At 44.4% G+C, this 19323-nt stretch overlaps 2 protein-coding genes across 7 annotated transcripts in view; one reads left to right on the forward strand and one right to left on the reverse strand.

Annotated features, from left to right (window-relative positions):
* Positions 1–19323, reverse strand: part of LOC128890712 (sodium/potassium/calcium exchanger Nckx30C) — a 176222-nt gene that overhangs the window by 154309 nt on the left and 2590 nt on the right. The gene's annotated exons all lie outside the window — the stretch shown is intronic.
* Positions 1–19323, forward strand: part of LOC128890708 (chondroitin sulfate proteoglycan 4) — a 61718-nt gene that overhangs the window by 37246 nt on the left and 5149 nt on the right. Inside the window, exons 6-14 of the mRNA XM_054149449.1 lie at positions 3002–3218; positions 10091–10685; positions 11974–12228; positions 13550–13747; positions 14535–14748; positions 14871–15381; positions 15786–17266; positions 17534–18259; positions 18851–19257. Coding sequence (XP_054005424.1) covers positions 3002–3218; positions 10091–10685; positions 11974–12228; positions 13550–13747; positions 14535–14748; positions 14871–15381; positions 15786–17266; positions 17534–18259; positions 18851–19257 — 4604 coding nt within the window. The remainder of the gene's footprint in view (positions 1–3001; positions 3219–10090; positions 10686–11973; positions 12229–13549; positions 13748–14534; positions 14749–14870; positions 15382–15785; positions 17267–17533; positions 18260–18850; positions 19258–19323) is intronic.

Consider the following 19323-nt stretch of genomic DNA (forward strand, 5'->3'; position numbering starts at 1 on the left):
TCGATACCCGGGCGGAATCAATAAAAGTACATACACCGGCGAGATATCGGCGTCAATGTTCTGTCGCGGAGCATTCGATCTCGGTAACGTTCAAATAAATCGAACGATCTCGGACGCGGCGACATGGGAAATTATTTATTTTATGACTCCGTTTTATGGCTGCGAAGGATTCGACGAGAACCATTCGCGATATTGCGATATCCTAGAAAACGCACGCTCCTACGCGTCGTAGACGTTAACCCTTTGTAACTCCCCGCTCTGAAGTCGCGTGCAAGAAGATGGCCTCCGGCGACGGCCGAAAACGCGCCATTCTACGAAAATAGCGAACGGGGAAATTCGAGGAAAGTGTTCGCTCCGTACAAAGGAGAAATAGTAACTCCGCTGACAGCAACGTTTGATTTTTTCATTTCATTGATTTTTTCATTTTTCAAACGCGATCGAAAGGAAAGACGCAGACTGATCTAACCCAAACCTACATCCGGAACGACTCCACTCCTCTCTACCTTTACGTTCTGCTCGTTGGATCGCAGATCAGGACAGCCCTTCGATGAATAAAAACGCAACTTGTTGGATCGCATTCCGCCAAAAATATAACGTCTCTGTTATAGATAACTCGACCGTCGACTTTTATCCAATTTTTATGCACGTCTTCCAAACACCGTAACACGTATTTTCTACATTTTTTCCATTTACGTACATCCTCGTACATTTTCCCCTACTTTCGCTTGCCGTGAATGGATAAACGTCCCCAGCCTATAAACAACTGTTTCGAATCGCGCGACGGTTACTCGAATTATGAACTTATAGGGCCATTAAAGCGAGTCGCGGATCGCGGAGCAGGAAGCTTATTACGATCGTATCTTGAACGGTCGTAAACCGTTTCATTCCGCGTCATTCATAAGCAAGTACGTACACAAAACCGCGACGCATCCTTAAAATTCTCCGGAGAGTCGTTCGCGAGCCCGCGAGTACCTCGCGTAGGGATATTTCCACGGTGACCTCGGTCCGTTTAGCGGTTATCCGCGGTATCTTTAGTCGGCCAGGAAAAACCCGTCCTCGAAACTTCTCCAATTAATGTAATCGTGATGCAGGCAGTAGGATCACGTAGAATGGTAGCTGCGGCAGGGTTGCGGGACGAGCGATTCACCGCACTGTGAACGACTCGGTTTATTGCAATACCGCTTTCATCCCTCCCCTTCCCGCTACTCCATCCCTAGTGGAAAATATCATCGCGATCCCGTGCTCGTAAACACGACTCCCTTTCGCTCACTTACGCGACTCGCGTTACCTTGGCGCAGGTGCGCTGACGCCTTGCACTAGGTGTACCAACGAACCGATACCTTGAGATAATCGTTCCGTAGATTTCAACAAAACTTTACTCCTTTGACTATATACGAATCGCACGAGTCTATCTTGACTTTAATTGACCACCTTAATTTTAGGAAAAATAATATGAAAATTTGTAACTTTGACACGGGCCCTTGTGAAACATTATAATCATCAAAGTTTATAAGTATCGGTCTGGCAGACGACGTGTTAAACAATTCGTCGAGGAACAAATTTCGGAACGACGGAGTGCGACGAGTTCTATTTTAATTCGTTTAGAGACGTCGCGATCGAAGATCGTGAAATATCATTATGCGGATACTTCCCTCGAAGCTGATAAATGAACGTTGTCGCAACACGATCGCGCGAAGGTCCCTCGTAGATCACGTTGCATATACGACGAGGGGAGGGAGAAGGATTCGATAGCCTACTTCGCTTGTTGGCAGCCTCCGAAACTGAGATTATCCGGCCATCAACCTCGATGCGGTTTGCAACCGACGCTTTCATTGCAGCCCTCTTTCACGGGGATCGCTGGCGCTAAATGATACCTCCGGAACTCGTGCCAAAGTATGCCCACTCATTGCCGCGTTCCGTGGGCTAAGAATTGTCTGGCTATCGAGTTTAATATCCGGCCGCTTCGTTATTTGCTCGCAGCCGCGGCGGGGAGTTCCTTCGAAGGAAATTGCGGACGGCGCGTCGTCGAATGCCCCCGCGACTTCGGTAACTTGAATAAAACCGTTTATGGTATTGCTCCTAAGGATCACGGCCAATTCCGCGGAAGTTCCCTTTCAAACCTGCGCAACACCCCTTTCACAGCCCCCCAGGCCCCGTCTTACCCGCGCCGCTTCGTCGTCATAGCGCGGGGCAATTTTGGTACACGATCGTGAAAAGAATTTCGACGATAAAACTGAGGAGCGGACACCTAACATCGAAGAATCGCGTCCTCGATTATCCTCGATTCTCCTAATTTCGACGAATTTACGGGTTAGTATCGTACGGTTGGATAATCATCGCTGACTTGAGGGAACTTTGGTGCGTTATACGCGGATATTTTGGAATGCGATGAGATCTGATAAAACCAAAAGAGTTCTCGGATAGTCATGAGCATGCTGAAGACAATTCGGAAGAGCGAGTAGTCACCCCTGACGTGGTAAACGTACCGCTGATTCGCGCAATTAAAATTGTTTAAAAAATTATCCAACAGTTCTAGTCGATCAGGAACTATGGAACTATCGAAAATGAAGTCGGAACTGTCAATGCTGGAATATACGATCGACAAAAATCATTCGACATCTCATATGCTGGACGCGTGAAAGGACGTTTATATGAGCAATTCTCTGAACGAATGAACACGTCCGTTAACGAATGGTTCCTTTGTCGGACGACTAATCTTGGTCCCTGTGACTGGATTTTTCAACCAGTCAGTTCTTTGATAGATTTCGTACGGTACTCTAATTCCCTCGTTATTAATCAAATATAATAAATAGTATTTTATTCGATACAAAGTGAAACATTCCAATAGTTAATTATTTATAAACTCCCACAAAGTGAACTACAGGTATCGCACAGCCTATAAGAACCTAACGGAAAATCCAAGAATTTTTCCCATCCGAGGGATCCCATCTCCTATCTTGGAGGCGCGATAAAATAAATATAAAATAAGAATGTCCCTTAGGTCACACGGATTACTTGCGGGGCTGCATGGCCGACATAATCTACAACGGCGCCAGAGTAATAGAACACGCGAAGTCGAGGAAGGGCCAGTCGGAGGCCACGGCCGTAACGTGGGGCTGCTCGCCGGAATTCGACGCCACCAGGAGCACGGAAGTCAGCTTCGTGGAGGACGGCGCGTTCACGGCGATCCCGAGGCCCATTCCGCGCTCAGGCTCGAGGTACGTATCCAAAGCGCCCTTTCATCGCGTGAATTACACCGAAGCGCGTACCTCGCCAGACATAACCCCGTTGAAAATGCCGTTAAGCCTGCCGTACGTAACCGAATTAATTTCATATTCAACCTTCGTCGGCGATAATGGAAGCAAAATTGCTTCCTTCCTAATTACCGCTCGATCCTGCTATTCGAACTTTCTTCAAATCTAGCGTTGTTGCTGGCTGGAATAATTGGGACACGCTCGAGCGATCGGAAACTTCGCTCGGTACCTTGTATCGAGGGAAACGAGCCACTTTTGGGTACGTCTGGGCGAATTTGGTACTATTCAAAGATCGAGTCTATCTACCGGGTCTTATATTTTCCTCGAGTACTGTTTAAAGTAAGATTTTCGGGGTTTATACGAATTCAATAATAATGACACGATTGGTGATCTTGCAAAAGTGGGTCCTTGTAAGAGTCTATCCTTACTCGATGGATTAGCATGCACTTGTAAATGTACAGTGTCCCAGCCTGAGTGATACGGAGCTCTAACTCCAAAACTATCATGTTTCAGCGAGAACGAATTTTTATTAACTTTGTTATTTAACGAGATATGATGGTCAAGTTTCGTTTTTCAAATGGAACTATATATATATATATTAATGAATTCGTCTTGAAAAGTATTATCGCATGGTATACAAATATATATAAAAATAAATATATATATTTCTATACCATGCGATAATACTTTTCAAGACGAATTCATTAATTAAAAGAATTCAATAATTCAAAGTACCATTTGAAAAATGAAAGTTGACCATCATATCTCGTTAAATAACAAAGCTAACAAAAATTCCTTCTCGCTGAAACATGAGTACCATTTTACCATGAATTTCCATATTTGAAATTTTGCATTCGACCGATAGTTTTGGAGTTAGAGCTCCGTGTCGCTTACGCTGGTACACCCTGTATGTTGATTAGTAAATAGTTGCATTGTCTTCCGGTTGCCTTATGAAAGCTGCTCGCAGATGTTTATGCATTCATAACAAGTTGAAATATGGTAAAATGCACACAAGAATGTGCACAAGTGCAAAAGTATGTATATAAATATTATACCGTTTAGAAAATAAAATTTTACTCTGGATCCGTGGAAATATGAATTTGCATAGACATCCTACTTATAAAGTACAAATTTAACCAAAGTGTTTTTATTGTAGTGGATTGATAATAAACGCGATAGTTGAAATAAATATCTGAGAGACAGAACATTGTACGCGTTCATGGTTTCCTCACGTGAACGAGAAAACGATTCGGACCTCCGGCAAGCAGACTTAAAGTTTAACGAGCACAATGCTAAACACTTTACAGAGCCGGTGTTATTAGTGGTTCCTGAAATTGCGAATAGAAGACCACACAGTCAACGACAATATTGGACGCACGTCTGTTTAAAGCCTCGAGTCAATATGAAATGTAATTCCCATGTACTCGTACGTTTCCATATTCGATTCGTTTGTCGAAAATGTTCGTGAAGCTTTACTGTTCGCAACTTGTACGGTGGAAAATCGAGCATACAAAATAAACAGTCGAACGTGAGTAATAAGGTAAAAATAGTCCATCTGGTCGAGTCATAAATTTTTTTAATGAAATTTTAACGTATTCGTAACTCTAATAACGATCGTGGCTGTCCTGTGAAATTTTACGAAGCATGTTTTTAAAGTGTAGCGTCGAAAACATTGAAAATCAATTATGAAACAACCTTGATGACGTTGAAGAAAAAAAATAATCGATGGATTTAGGTACGGGGACGAGAAGGGTTTAACGTCGCGAACATCCGGGTAACTTTTAACAAGAAAAGCCAGCGAGAAGGTAATGAAAGCGACTCGAAAAGCTCCAAACAACGATCGTAATCGCGTTACGACGCAGACGTCGCTAATAGTTACAACGAGCTCTCGTCGTATCCTCTACGAAGGCACTTTGATCCCACTTTTCAGAATAACAAAAGACTTTCGGGGACAGGGCGTTCGATTCGCTCCGAGAATCACAATGGTAAACCTCTCCTAGCTCTGCCGTCGATAAAAAGAAAAAAGAAGAAAAAAAGAAGGGAGGGGGGGGGGTAAAAGAATAAAACGACGTTTGCGGAATTAATGCTATTGAGAATCGTGCCCGTGAAGTGTCGTCTGTACCGAGGTATTGAATAAATATTGAACGACGCGCGAGCGCTTTCAGGCATCGATCCGCCGTGCTTGATAATAAATTCATCTGTATACGTGATTTATAAGACGGTTAAGCCCGCCGTGGCGCGGCCACGGAACACCCGCTTTTCAATCAACCCGATACAGATTTTCCCGGACGTTGTACTGGTTGAAATTTTAATTGACGGGCTCATCGGGGGATATTATACGGAACGAGAAATGGCATTAAGACGTACAGACTCTATTTATATACCAACTAATTGGGCCAAGCGATATCGTGCCCCGTCCGAGACGAGCTAGAAGCTTCGAACGGGAATTAAGCGAAAACAAAAATTACAAATAAGACGATCGTGTTCCAAGAAAATTGGAATGGGGAAATACCAGCTACAAACGCTCGCGTTAAGGTCGATTCAGGCTATACGACACGTACCGTCACGGTCCGGCAACGACACGTACCGGCACCGACACGACAAAAACATTCAAACACGCGTCTTAAGGGACATATTGGAACATCAAAAAATGAAAAAAAAAATCATTTTTTTTTTTTTTTGTTTGTTAAAATTTAGACGATTCTGAACAATTCTACGGAAGAAACATTGAATTTGATGCACTAGAAGTGGTAGAAAAATTTTTAAAAAAAATTTTTTTGTTTTTCACAAAACTTCTTTCTTTCTCAAAAAACAAGTTCGACGACATGAAGTTAGTAAAAAGAACGCGATAAAACTGTAAAAAATATAAGGAAATACAATTGACAACTTTCTCGAAACGAAAACAACGCCAGTCAGATCGGAGACGCGGTTACACCTCGGTCACAGCCATAGGGTAAGAAGACAGTAATTTTCCGAAAAAGCAGTGTTGTAATCGATTTTGATAAAATTAATGAATAAATTAATAAATAAAATTAGATAAAATTAATAAATTTGAGAAAAAAAGAAATTTGTGTAAAACAAAATTCCATTTTTTTTTTTTTTTTTTTCAAAAAATTTTTTTTACCACTTCTAGTGCTCCAAATTCAATTTTCTTTGCGTAGAATCGTTCAGAACCGCTTAAATTTGAATAAAAAAAAATTTTTCAAAAAGTGATTTTTTTTCTCATTTTTTGATATTCCAAGCCCCTTAATGGAACTATTCGCATTATTCCCGTTGACGGAACGTTCAGGTCGGCGTTTGTTAAGTGTAAATAGTTCCATTAAAACGCGCGTTTTAATGTTTTGTCGTGTCGGTGCCGGTACGTGTCGTATAGCCTGAATCGACCTTTATTCCCTATTACTCTGTTTTTGTTTTTTTTTTTCCTACCCGATGCTTCCACATGTTATCCAACGTTAGGGATGGAACGTTGAGGAATTCTCGCGAAAGGAATCGAACTTCCGCGGATACTTGCGCTTTTCCACACAGAGAACGCACATACAACGAATAGACACGAATAGTAATAGCAATTAACACTGTTTAAAGGTTACAGGCAACTAGTCGCGTCACTGATCCCACCAATTTGCAACAATGGCGCCCCGCGTCTTACGCCTCCTGGCGAGAGGCAGAGAAAGCTTCGCGCACTTATTCAAATTCATATTTCCGAGAGACGTTTAATGTTTAATGTTTATTTTTTAATAAGAAACGACTGTAAGAGACGCACTACCGTACCAGAAACCTGGGTGGTACGACGGAGTACATTTGAAAGTTCGATATCGTAGGAATCTTTCAACAATCAATGCACAACTAACGAAATTACTGATTCTTACGCGTCGGTAACAAACGCGTTCGTGTCCCATCGAGCCCGACGCTCGCGAGCTCGGTAAACTTCATTTCCGTCGGGACTCGAGAAGAGGTTTCTCTGGTGTCCTTCAGGACCGTGATTCATACCGCGTACAGAATCAACGCTCGAGAGCCTTTGTCTCTCCGAATTAAAAGCGCGCCCCGTTGCGATTCTTAATTCGACCCTTGCTCGCGAGAATAAATGTGTACAGTACCTGTTGCGTCCGCGAACGGTGTCGAAACAATCGCTGGGTAACTCCATTCTCCTTAGAAATCATTGGACGTCCTACGGTTGACGAGTTGACCGATGCGCCGGAACCCGGTCCACCGCAAATATCCTTCCGAAAACAAAAGCGTCGGCGTGTCGTTCGGCCATGTTTACGTCCTTAAGCGTCGCGATGAACTTTCGACCGGGAGCGTGTAAACAGGACGTTAATCGCAATCAAATCCAACGACTGAGCACCGTTTCCATCCCTCGCGCACGACTCGTTCAAAACTTTTCGTACCGTTCGTGTCACCTTCCAACGTATTTACAACGCGACCTTCCTAATCACACGAGCGAAATTCGATCAGCGAATCCAAATTAATTCTTTCTAGACGACAATTTGGAATATCGGTCGCTTCTGGCATTGGAATTAGCCAAGCACTGGACCAGAGTTACTCGTTTGAAAATGTATTCGATTCGAATCTCGCGCGGTGATAACTTTGCGATATTGTTAGATTCCTTTGAACTTGCTCGCGATTGATATGTAAATGGTTTTGATACGTACACCGATCAATTTCCCAAAAACTTTTGTATGAAATTGTAGTTTCTTAACTTCTTCTTTTACAATCAATGATATTTTACGTATTCTCGGAAGTCTCTAAGATAGATATAGCCCAAACAACATTTACTAGTCAATATAATTTCTGACGTTAACAAAAAGAATGCGAAAAGTGGGTAAAAGTATAGAAGCAATAAGTATACTGAAATATATAACAATAAATATATTTGTACGATTCTTATGACGAACCATTTACAGTACAGTTTGTAACGTAAACGCATTAGTTTATTGCTCCGTACGAATTAGAAAACATCAAATTTCCAGTAAAGCAATTACTTCGGTAAAGTTAATCAATTATAATTTTACATAGTTCTTTTGGAATTTCGTGCACGATAGTTTCAACAAATAAATAAATTTTGCGTATTTGTACTGTGGTGGCACCTCCGCTCTTCGCCACTAGAGGGAAACTGCGGACCACGTGTTTCCCACAAGCACTCCGAACTTCAAATAGCGTACCGATAAGTCCACTATCAGGCCCAGAATGAAACGCTCCCTTCCTTTTCTCCTCGCATGCTCTCCCACAACAAGCATCTACCGCCACCAGTACCAAAATGCTTTTCTCTATCAGTAGTACGCACAATGCACAGGCAATACGCTAATTGCTGTGTCCTTGTGGTCGTAATGAGATACGGGAAATTGATCGTTTGTAACTACAGACTTCATATCGGTGCACAAATATGGTAATGTACTTGTACGTTACGATCTAGTTTACATAGAACAGTTGACTCGTGGGCAAGCGCTCGATTCGTATCGAGCTAGAATAACAGTCGTATTAAACGTTCGTTTATTTTAAAAATTAATTGAGAGTGAAAAATATAAGTCGCAAAATTGATTAACGTGTTTACCCGATATGCTCGAATGATTAAATTAGTCAACTTTTTAGAAATTAATATTGTATTATCGATAAAGTACCATCAAACGGCAGCGTTCGGCCGCGTATAAAGTTGAGAATTTAACTTTGATAAATATTTCTCGTTAATGTATCTAGAAGGAAGTTATAACGAAACGGTAATTTAGAAATACGGAATGTTCCCAATATTTCTGGAAATTAAATTCTTTACTTTGCACACGACGGAGAGTATCGATGCTGTATTGACGCTTCGAAACAAAAGGATGACATTTATTCTCAGGGAACTATTAGCACCGAAAGTTGAATAAAAAAATTCATCGTTATTCTCTTTACATATTCTCAAAGTTTATTTTGAAAACTTGCCAGCATTCGAAAATGTTTAATAACGACAGTTGCACCCATTACCGTGGAACTATTTATTAACTTAACTGCTTTTGATGTTCGTCTAGTCGAATCGTCTTTATATATTTTCAATTACGCGAACACAGTCGGTTACGATCGAGAAACTTATGTAGCGTCTACAGGTTAAAGCGTGTAAATCAATTGTGGAGTCACGTTTCACGCGAAACAGCCGAACTTTCCCGGAAAGCGAAAGATGCAAACGGCCAGGTAATTCTACTCGAACAGTTAAGAAACTCTGAATTCCGCTAACGCTCCCTTAACAGTTTAGCGAGACCATTCAGACCCGAAGCCAGAGGGCGAAGAAGCCAACTGCGAAATTCCGTCTCTATCTTCGATGCCCCCGAAGACGTCGTTACACAGTTTTCACATTGTTTTCTAATGCCCAGCTGCGATACAAGTAATTTGTTAGTATCGGCAATATGTTTTCTGCAAATCTTCGATCAGAAGAAATTAACGAGCTTTTAGATTCAAAGACATCTTTTTCGATAGAGTGGTTCTCTGTATGATTTATATATATTTTATTTAAGAGACTACGGACTCGTTCGACTAATTCGACCAACCGTGGTAAGTTTGACGTCAAATATAAGAACCGAAGGATCGAGAAAGGTAGCAGTGAACTTTCCATACGTTCGAGCGTTGCGTGATGAGGTCGCCAGGACGAGTGGTTCGGTAGAATGATCGAAGAAAGTTTAATTGGGGTCGAATAAGAATTTCTTGTCGCGAACAATTTGACGCCTATCAGATAAACAGCTTTTCAACGGAGTCGAAGCGCTATTCTCGGTGCATTGAAGTTCGTCGCGTAAGCCGGAAGCCCGGATCGTCCTTGGGTTCGATCCCACCCCCGTCGACTTCCTTCCAATTTTCTCTGACCCGCTTTGCAGATGGGAGTTCGAGCTGAAGACCGGAGCTGAGACCGGTCTGCTTCTCTACAACACCGGGCAATCATCGTACGCCGATTACCTCGGGATCGAGTTGTTCGAGGGTAAAATTCGTCTTCTGATGAACAAAGGGAACGGACCGACGGAGTTGATACACGGCACGCCGGTGGCGGACGGCAAATGGCATCGCGTGGTCGTTGATTTCAATCCGAGCGGAATCGGGATCGCCGTGGACCGACAGGAAAAAACGATCACGTTGCCGTCGGGCGGAAATCGTTACCTCGACCTGGCGGACACCCTCTACGTGGGCGGCACGGAGCTGAACAAACGCGCCAAAGCGTTAGGGAAAGGCCTCAAGTCCGGGGACGTCAGCTACAAGGGTTGCCTGCGAAACATGCTGCTGGACAACAAGAAACTCGGTCTGCCCGACGTCAAGATCAGCCAGGGCATCGTGGTCGGCTGTGTTTGGGGATATCCGTGCATCGAGGCTGTCCCCTGCGTTTCTGCCGCAATTTGCTCCCAGCTGGGCGTTAGCTCGTTCAAGTGCGACTGCGACCAACCGTTGTGCATCGAGCCGAACTACGTCGCGGATTACAAGGCAAATCGTTGTTCCAAGACAATGCTTGTATCCGGTGAAAGCTTCTCGCTCGCATTAGCATCCAACTGGGGAGGCTGGTCGATCGGTGACGGAACTGTAACAGAATTTTTGCACGAATCGGAGAGATGTCGCGAGGCTAACAGAAATATCATTCAAGTTGTTTCGAGATAGTCACGAAAAATAAAATATAAAAAAAATTAAAATCGTTTCGAGGAAACGATGATCGATGTAGGATCCAAGGACTTGAAGAGAGATCTTCTGGATCCTCTCTTTCGGCAGTTATCCTTGTAACAGTGGAAGATTTTTAAGGGTCTGCAGTTGTCCTTCGTCTTTTCTGCCCGGTCCCCGACAACTCGGCCACTTCCTGACAAAGCCCACTTGACTTACTTTAAAAAAAAACCCTTTTCTCTTTTCTTTTCTCCCCTCTCTCCCCTACCTCCTCCTTTTCCTGCTCTCGGTTCTCTATGCATTTTCTCACCGACTCTTGTTTGACTTCGACTAAAACCAGTTTTCACTGGCATCTTCGAGTCACACTATTCCCGAACCTGTATTGTACTCTCTCGATCCGCGTAATAAATCTCTTAAAAAATCTCTCACCGCAACGAAAAGTCTACCGTTTCATACGCGACAACGGGATACGTTCATTCGGATTTATGCAACATACTCGCGTGGAGAACATTGCCGAGGCGATGTTCGCGATCCCGTATCAATCTGAAATCTATCGAGTAATAAAACGTTAAACTCTCTCATATAAAGTACGTTAATTGCGTTATACCCGTCGAAACAGCAATTTGAACATTGCTGCCCGGGAGATAAAAGAAGCGTGTTCGTGCTCGCGTCGAAATGAGCAGAGGCGTTATCGAATATTTCCCGTGGACATAGTTCAACGTTTCCTCATAAAAAATGTTTCATAAATCCAAGCGAAATGATCCGGTTCCTACTTTATTAACCTTTCGCTGCAATGATTTTTTTTTTTTTTTTGTTTACCCTCAGGAACACTGAGTAGACGCGAAATAAACCGCCATCACTCGCGCAAAGTAATCTCGAAATGTTCCTGAAAATGTTTGCGTTTCATTTCGAAAGGAAACAGTTGCGAGTAAACAAAGTTATTAAAACATCGATAAACGAAAATTATTGTAGATTGGTAACATCGAGTAATAAAACATATACGTAGTTTATTGTGTGTTCCGAAGGGGTTTACGTGTCTTCCGATCCCAATTCCGTGCAGCGAAGGGTTCAAGCATTTTTGTTCTCTCTGTAATGTTTTATTTGATCTGGAATTCCATAGGTTTATTCGAAGATGAATTTACCCGTGAACCTGGAGATCCTCTCGCTGAGTCCTCTGGTGGTATCCGAGGGGAAACACGTACTGGTGACGAGTGATAACATTGCCATGGTGTTAGACATCGCTAAATACGGGGTGGAAGAGGACGGTGTTATCTTCACCTTGGTAACACCGCCCACCTATGGAACCTTAATCCTGAATCTCTTGACGACCAGAACCGAGCATTCCTTCACTCTCCAAGACGTTAATCGCGATAAGGTAAATACACTTCCACCGAACCACGTGGAGTCCTTCAAGTTCGCTAAAAACAATACCATGGTATATAGCTGACGTCTTGCGAGTGCGTTCGCTTTAAAATGTAATTCATTCTACGTCGAAAATTGAAAGCGAATTCATTCTTCGATCGCAAACGCTGATATTCGTTAACTTAACGAAATTAATACCGACGATTATGTTCGAATACTCTTTAACAAGTATGCCAAATTCAATTTTGCTCGTGGGCCACATCGTGCTTCGCTACCATGCCGCAAACATGCAATTAGCTCGCTGAAAAGTACACTTTAATTTGAAACACGTTAATCGATGTCTGATAACGTGAGAGAGCGAAAAAAGGAACGGGGAAAATCGTGTGTTCTTCCCGGTCGTCATAGAGCCGAAACGAGCTATAGATAGTTAGCGACACAAGGACTAACTTTAGAACCGTGGGGGTCCGTGTAGCGTCGCCGTGTCGTCAGAAACTCTCGTGGTCGTCCTCCTCTACTTGCACTCGATTTATCCAGCGACGGTGCTCTATTTATAAACACCCACCACCGCTCATTAATGGTTTTTCGTGGGTTTACATCGACCCGGGACCGCGTATTCTTTAACGTTACACCGCGCCTTACCGCGAGTTATTTCTTTCCCGACGTTTACCCAAACCACCCCCTAAGCTTCATCCCGGAGGATCCTAGCCGAGGCAACGCGCAGACACGTCGATCCTGTATGCTAATCGTCGATTTATAAACCCGCCTCTGCCGCTTTAATTAATTTTAATTACGGACGGGAGACGGATTTAACGTTGGCGATGATTCACAATGGCTAAGAATATAAAGGAAATTTTGTTTAAAGCGTTAAAAATGGCGTGCTGCGCGGAAGATACCAGAGATATTCGCGATATTAAAGAATTTATTGGTTCGTTAAGGAAGAGGAAGGAAAAAGAAACTCGAGAATTTCGAGACGTAGAACTCGCCCGTCTTGGAAGCAAAACGTAAAACACGGAGAGGAGAATTTCTCGTTTCGCTCTGTATCGCTCAACGCGCCTCGTTAGAAATACAATGTAAACAATCCGTGTGAAACGCGCTAAGGAAATTTTACCACATGTTTTCTTTTTTCTTATGGACAGTTGTGCCTTCGAGCCCGAGACCGAATACCGTTGGGATCCCATTTACAAACAAAGAAACGAGTTGAGAACATTTTTTCAATTGTTGTTTCAACTCGATGCCACGCCCTCCTCTTTGAAACATACATATCCATAGGTTCCTAGAAACATCGTTTTTCGTCATGGCGAATCGTCTGATTATTGCGATCAAATTTCTGGCAGATTCAATACGCGCACGACGGCAGCGAAACCACAGAGGACAGTATGATCATGGAAGTGACACTGGTGCCAGGAACCGGTTACACGTTGCCTGGCTACCTCCAAGGACGACTAAGGTTTCCGCTTCACGTCAACGTGACGCCCGTTAATGATCCGCCATTGCTCGACATATCGACCGCGAAAGTGCTGCGTCTGGCTCAAGTAAGACACAAAAAGACCATCAATTCTTGTATACGCCCGTGAAATTTTCTCCTTCGGAAGATCCATCTGGCGGGGAGCTACGGGCCGAGTTAGTCGTAATTGGTGCAAAATGCCCGACACTTACCCCGCGCGACCCTCCCCGTTAAATCAATTAATCGAGAATTGAAGAAATTGTGGCCCGTCTTCAGGGAACGCGGCAGTCGAGTCGTAACGAAATCGATTTAAGTCGCTCCAGTCGTTGCCCTTAATTAACCGCTTGGTGCTTCAATCTTCTTGGATGAGATAATTCCTCTTACCGTAAAAATTCGCTCGTCGACCTGTTCCGGTGTTCAAGATCGCGCTTGTTTAAAGTTCTTCGGTTAAAAGATCGAAAAATAATTAAGCAAACGGGCTAGAACAACGCGATCCAGGTTGACGATAGCCTCCCCACCTGTAGTCTCATCCCTGAAATCGATAATACGTACTTCAAACATTTTTCATTATAGACAGACAGATGTTATTTCCTAACGCATTGTTGACCGGAAATTTTGCACAGGAACGAGTTCACGTCACCGGCTATTATTTCGTAATTGAATGTGAAATTAAAACAATCCAAATAAACTCCAATAAACTTTATTTATATTTTACCGATGTAATGAATTCAAATGAAATATTCTACATACATAACACGGTGAACAAAGCTTTTGCAAGTACAAACACGAGTTTACTAGCGAATGGTCAACGTTGCGTTAAGCTTAACGTCGTTCGTCTCACGGATAGCAATCACGAACAATTTCACCCTTTTCAGGGCACAAGGAAAATTTTGACGAAAGAGTTGATATGGGCTATCGACGCCGACACGCCATCGGACATGTTGGTTTACACGGTCTTGCATACCGGACGGTCTTACGATGCAGACGCCGGCTACGTCGAGAGGGTGACTTATCCGTCGCGGCCCATCGACACGTTTACCCAGGCGGAATTAACGCAAGGATTAATTGCCTACGTGCACCGTGGAAACGGTAACATTCTCATCGATATTCGAAACGCAAACGAACTATGCGCTGTTTGATCGGCCGCGTATACTTACAATTATATAGCCGTTTCTCGATAATTCAATGCTCGCTTTAATTGCCATTCCCAGCGAAGCCGAACGCGAAACTGGACCTCCAGGTCAGCGACGGGATAGAAAGGAGCAAGCCGGCGAGCTTGAGGGTAGCGGCCCATCCCTTGGAGATCAAGCTAATGCACAACACGGGTCTGGTCGTAGTGCACCGATCCTTCTCGTATCTGACACCTGCGAACCTATCCTTCGCCACCAACTCCGACGACAACACTATCGACATATGTTACGACGTCGTCTCGCCGCCCCAATACGGCGCTATTCAGAAGCTGAAGGACGTCTCCGGCAGCTGGACGAACGTGGATCGTTTCACGAGCAAGGACGTAGAGCTGAACACCGTCCGCTACCTCCACAACGAGGGTAGCCCCAATCAGGACGAGTTCAAATTTCAAGTAAGCGTCAGGGAAGTCAGGACATCGCACACCTACGACTTTCGTGTCACCTTCATCGATCTCGAGCTGAAGCAAACCAAGAAGGTGCCCGTTAATTTCACCAACGTCGCCGAGGTGGCAGTCACCGGACAAAACCTCAGGTATCAAAATAACGATATGGTCTCGACACGCGATCAGTGTTTAACTATAGATGGCTGGTCTTTTTGAGAAAAAACGACCGACCGTAGTTAAACACTCTGTGCGTACGTAACGTAAAGATCAACGATATTGTAAGAGTCTAAACGAAAACTAAGGCACCGAGATTCTCGAGATCAACGATCCTCGGATCCACAGTCGACCGCTTTACTTACCGTTGGGATCCCATTTACAAACAAAGAAACGAGTTGAGAACATTTTTTCAATTGTTATTTCAACTCGATGCCACGTCCTCCTCTTTGAAACATACATATCCATAGGTTCCTAGAAACATCGTTACTCCCTACTACTTCTCGTTTGACTCCTTATACTACAATATTCTTATTACCGTTTCGGTGACCTCTTACAGATACCAAACGAACCCGCTGGTGACCGCGTTCAACAAGATCGTCTTCACCGTGAAGACGGGGCCACGGTACGGTAACCTGTTCCTGTCGAGTCAGAGACTGAACGTCGGGGACCAGTTCACTCAGGAAGACGTCGACTCCGGCAGGCTCAAGTATCGTCTGTTCAAAAGGGCCTACTCAACGATCGTCGACGAGTTCGGTTTCAAAGTGAGCGCGCCGCAGTGCGTCGATTTGCACACAAGCCTAAGGCTCAGGCACTACCTCAGCAAGAACGTAAAGCCATTGGACAGTTTGGAGGTGCTCCAAGTGGACGAAGGCTCGAGGGAACTGGTGAGAATTCAAAAGACGAATCTAAAGGACTACGGGGTCGCTTCGTTGATGTACAATCTGACGATGGAACCTCGCCACGGCTGGTTGACCGTCACGAACAACTCAAAGGCTCACACGCGAAACGACACCCTCTACTTTTCGTCCGAGGAGCTGGCCTCGCACAGGGTCTACTACGTTCACGACGACTCGGAGACGCGGAAGGATTCGTTCCAGTTCGTGGCCGTGGCCGTGGACGCTGTAGACTTCATGTACGTCGGTATATTTCGCGTCGAGGTGACGATGAAGAACGACAACGCGCCGGAACGCGTGGTGAATAGGGTGTTCCACGTTGTATCGAAAGGCGAGAGGTTGCTCACCAGCAAGGACCTGGCGTACATGGACAAGGACGTCGACACCAAGCCCAGCGAGCTGATCTACACGAGACGAGACACTCAGAGGTACGAGATCTACAGGGTGTCCAATCCCTCGGTGCAGATCCACGAGTTCAGTCAGCAGGACATCGATGACGGACAGATACTGTTCAAGCACCAGGGCGAGGATCACGGCAAGTTCGAGTTCGGCGTCACCGATGGACATTTTTACACGGCTGGCGTCCTAGAGGTTCAGGCCAGTTCGCCTTACGTGAGGCTGAAGGAGAGCAATGGGTCCGTGGTGCAGTTCAATCGATCGGTGACCCTCGGCCCGGACGAGCTGGACATAGAAACGAACGTGTACACGACTGAGAAGAACATCAAGTACGTGGTGCTGGAGAAACCGAAACACGGGATACTGCTTAAACACGGCAACGAAGCGAACACCTTCACCGAGGAGGACCTGCGACACGGTATAATGGCGTACAAACATCTGGGTGGGTCGTTGGTGAAGGACGACTTCAAGTTCAAGGTGTCGACGAAAGGCGCCGAAACGGACGGCGTCTTTCCGATCAAGATCTACCCTGAAAGCTACTGGCAACCCCTGATCGTTCAGAATAATAAAACGGTGTTCGTAGAAGAGGCGACGAGCGTCCTGTTGAACAGAAAGAGCTTCGAAATCATGCATCCCAAGATACCAGACTCCGAAATAGTTTACTTCCTGAAGGAGTGGCCGCAGAACGGGTACTTGGAGCTGCAGACTCACGACGAGCACAGCGACGAAACTCGAGAGGACTACATTGGTAATAATTCACTGCTAGTATTACTATTACATAGGTAATAATTCATTATCTTCGAATAAATGTGAAATTCGCTGATACGTTTGTCTCGTTTCCTCTCTTGAACATTTTCCACAGAAGGAAACGAGACAAACATATCGGCAAACTTCAGATTTATTCCAAGTCTAGGATTTCGACCATCTTCTAACTTTTTAAGTTACAAGCTCGTAAAACGTACGACATACTCTTGCGCGTACTATTCACCTAACACGACGAATATAAAAACCGTAGGTAACGCAGTCAAGTCGTTCGACCAGAAGATGGTGAACGAGGGGAGAGTTTTCTACGTGCAGTCGGTGATAAACCAGACCAACGACAAGTTCGTCGTCGACGCGACGAACGGGATAACGTGGCTGCGCGACCTGAGCGTGAACTTCGTGATCGTCCCAGAGAAGCTGTACGTCGAGGCGAAAGGTCTCGTCGTGGTCGAAGGGAAGAGTGCCACGCTACACGAGAAGAACTTCTCGATCCTCACTCCCTACTACTCTGGCAAGGTGACGGACTATCGGGTCACCGAGAAACCGAGGCACGGTACCGTTCTAGATACAACGAAGAACGCTCCAGTGAAGAAATTCTCGCAGAAACACCTAATCGCGAACATAATATCGTACAAGCATAACGGCGACGAGACCTCCAAAGACTCGTTCAAGATGGTCCTTGTCGCGGGGGACAAAGCCAGCGAGCCCTTCGACGTTTGGGTGACGGTGGAACCCGTTAACGACGAGCTGTCTGTGCTGGTCAACAGGACAAAATTAACAGTCTGGCAGGGTGGTTCGATCGTCTTGACCCCAGATAGTCTGGCAGCCGTTGATAACGACACGACAGCGCGGGAGTTGACGTTCAACGTCACCGGAGTTAGAAACGGATTTATATCAACCACGTCCTCTCCGGAGGTGGACGTTTACAATTTCACCCAGGAACAGATTGACCAGTCGAAGATCATTTTCACACACACGAGTGAGTGCTGTAGATAGGCTGACTGCTTTTATTTCAGTATAATCTTAACGCGTACTCTCTATGTCCATTGAAGAAGTTTGACTAAAATAAATAATAGTTTTGATATCAACAAATGAATATTTCATTATAAATATGTATGGACCATACAAACATACACTTGGAAACATTAAACCCACCATGTAATGTAAACAAATTTCTTCAATAAACATAGAGGGTAGGAATATTTAAGGAATGAAATAAATTAATTCCGAAGACGAGATGTTAAAGAAAACGAATAAACATAGAATTGTAAAAATAAGCGCTAGTTTAAATTCAACGAAAATAAGTTTCAGTCGTATAGAAACAAAAAGTTAGACTCGTATTTTCTGCGAACAGTTTCAATAAAATGATTGTCGTTAAGGCAAAGGTGACCTGATTTTCAAATCTCAAATTAGAGATCTCCTTTTCGAAGTCAATCTAAGCTTAGCATTCGCGACAATAGAATGCTAAGAAAGCGTCTCAAGAAAGCGTCACCTGACAGATACCAGAAAATAAGGCCTCGAGTACAAAGGGTCAACCGCGTAAGTAAATAAAGGAGAACTTCCGTTTCAGATGGATCCGATGCTGAGTTCAATTTCGTTCTAAACGACGGGGTGCACACGTCCGAGCCTTACACGATATCGGTAGCCACCAAGCCGATTCGATTGTCCATTGAACACAACGCCGCGTTGAACGTCTTCCCGCTAACTAGAAAACTGATATCGGATAAGTTGTTGATGACCAAGTGCTCGGACCAAGCGCGAGAAATTAAGTACACGGTGCGCAACGGGCCGCATCTAGGAAAAATAATCATGGAGACGAGCGAGGGCGCGTGGCTGAATGTCGACCGATTCTCCCAACGAGATATCAACGGGAGCAAAGTATTCTACGAGCACACTAAACAGTTCATGGACTTGGCCGCCAACGATTCGTTCACGTTCGACGTGGAAGCGCACTTCGCGGAATCCTTGACCAACCAGGCAAGTATACACATCTCGAAGGGCGTTTCCAACCCTTTCGAAGCTTCTTATTAAACGAAAAGCACC

Source organism: Hylaeus anthracinus, unplaced genomic scaffold, assembly GCF_026225885.1.
Source record: "Hylaeus anthracinus isolate JK02 unplaced genomic scaffold, UHH_iyHylAnth1.0_haploid 12001, whole genome shotgun sequence".
Lineage (NCBI taxonomy): Eukaryota > Metazoa > Arthropoda > Insecta > Hymenoptera > Colletidae > Hylaeus > Hylaeus anthracinus.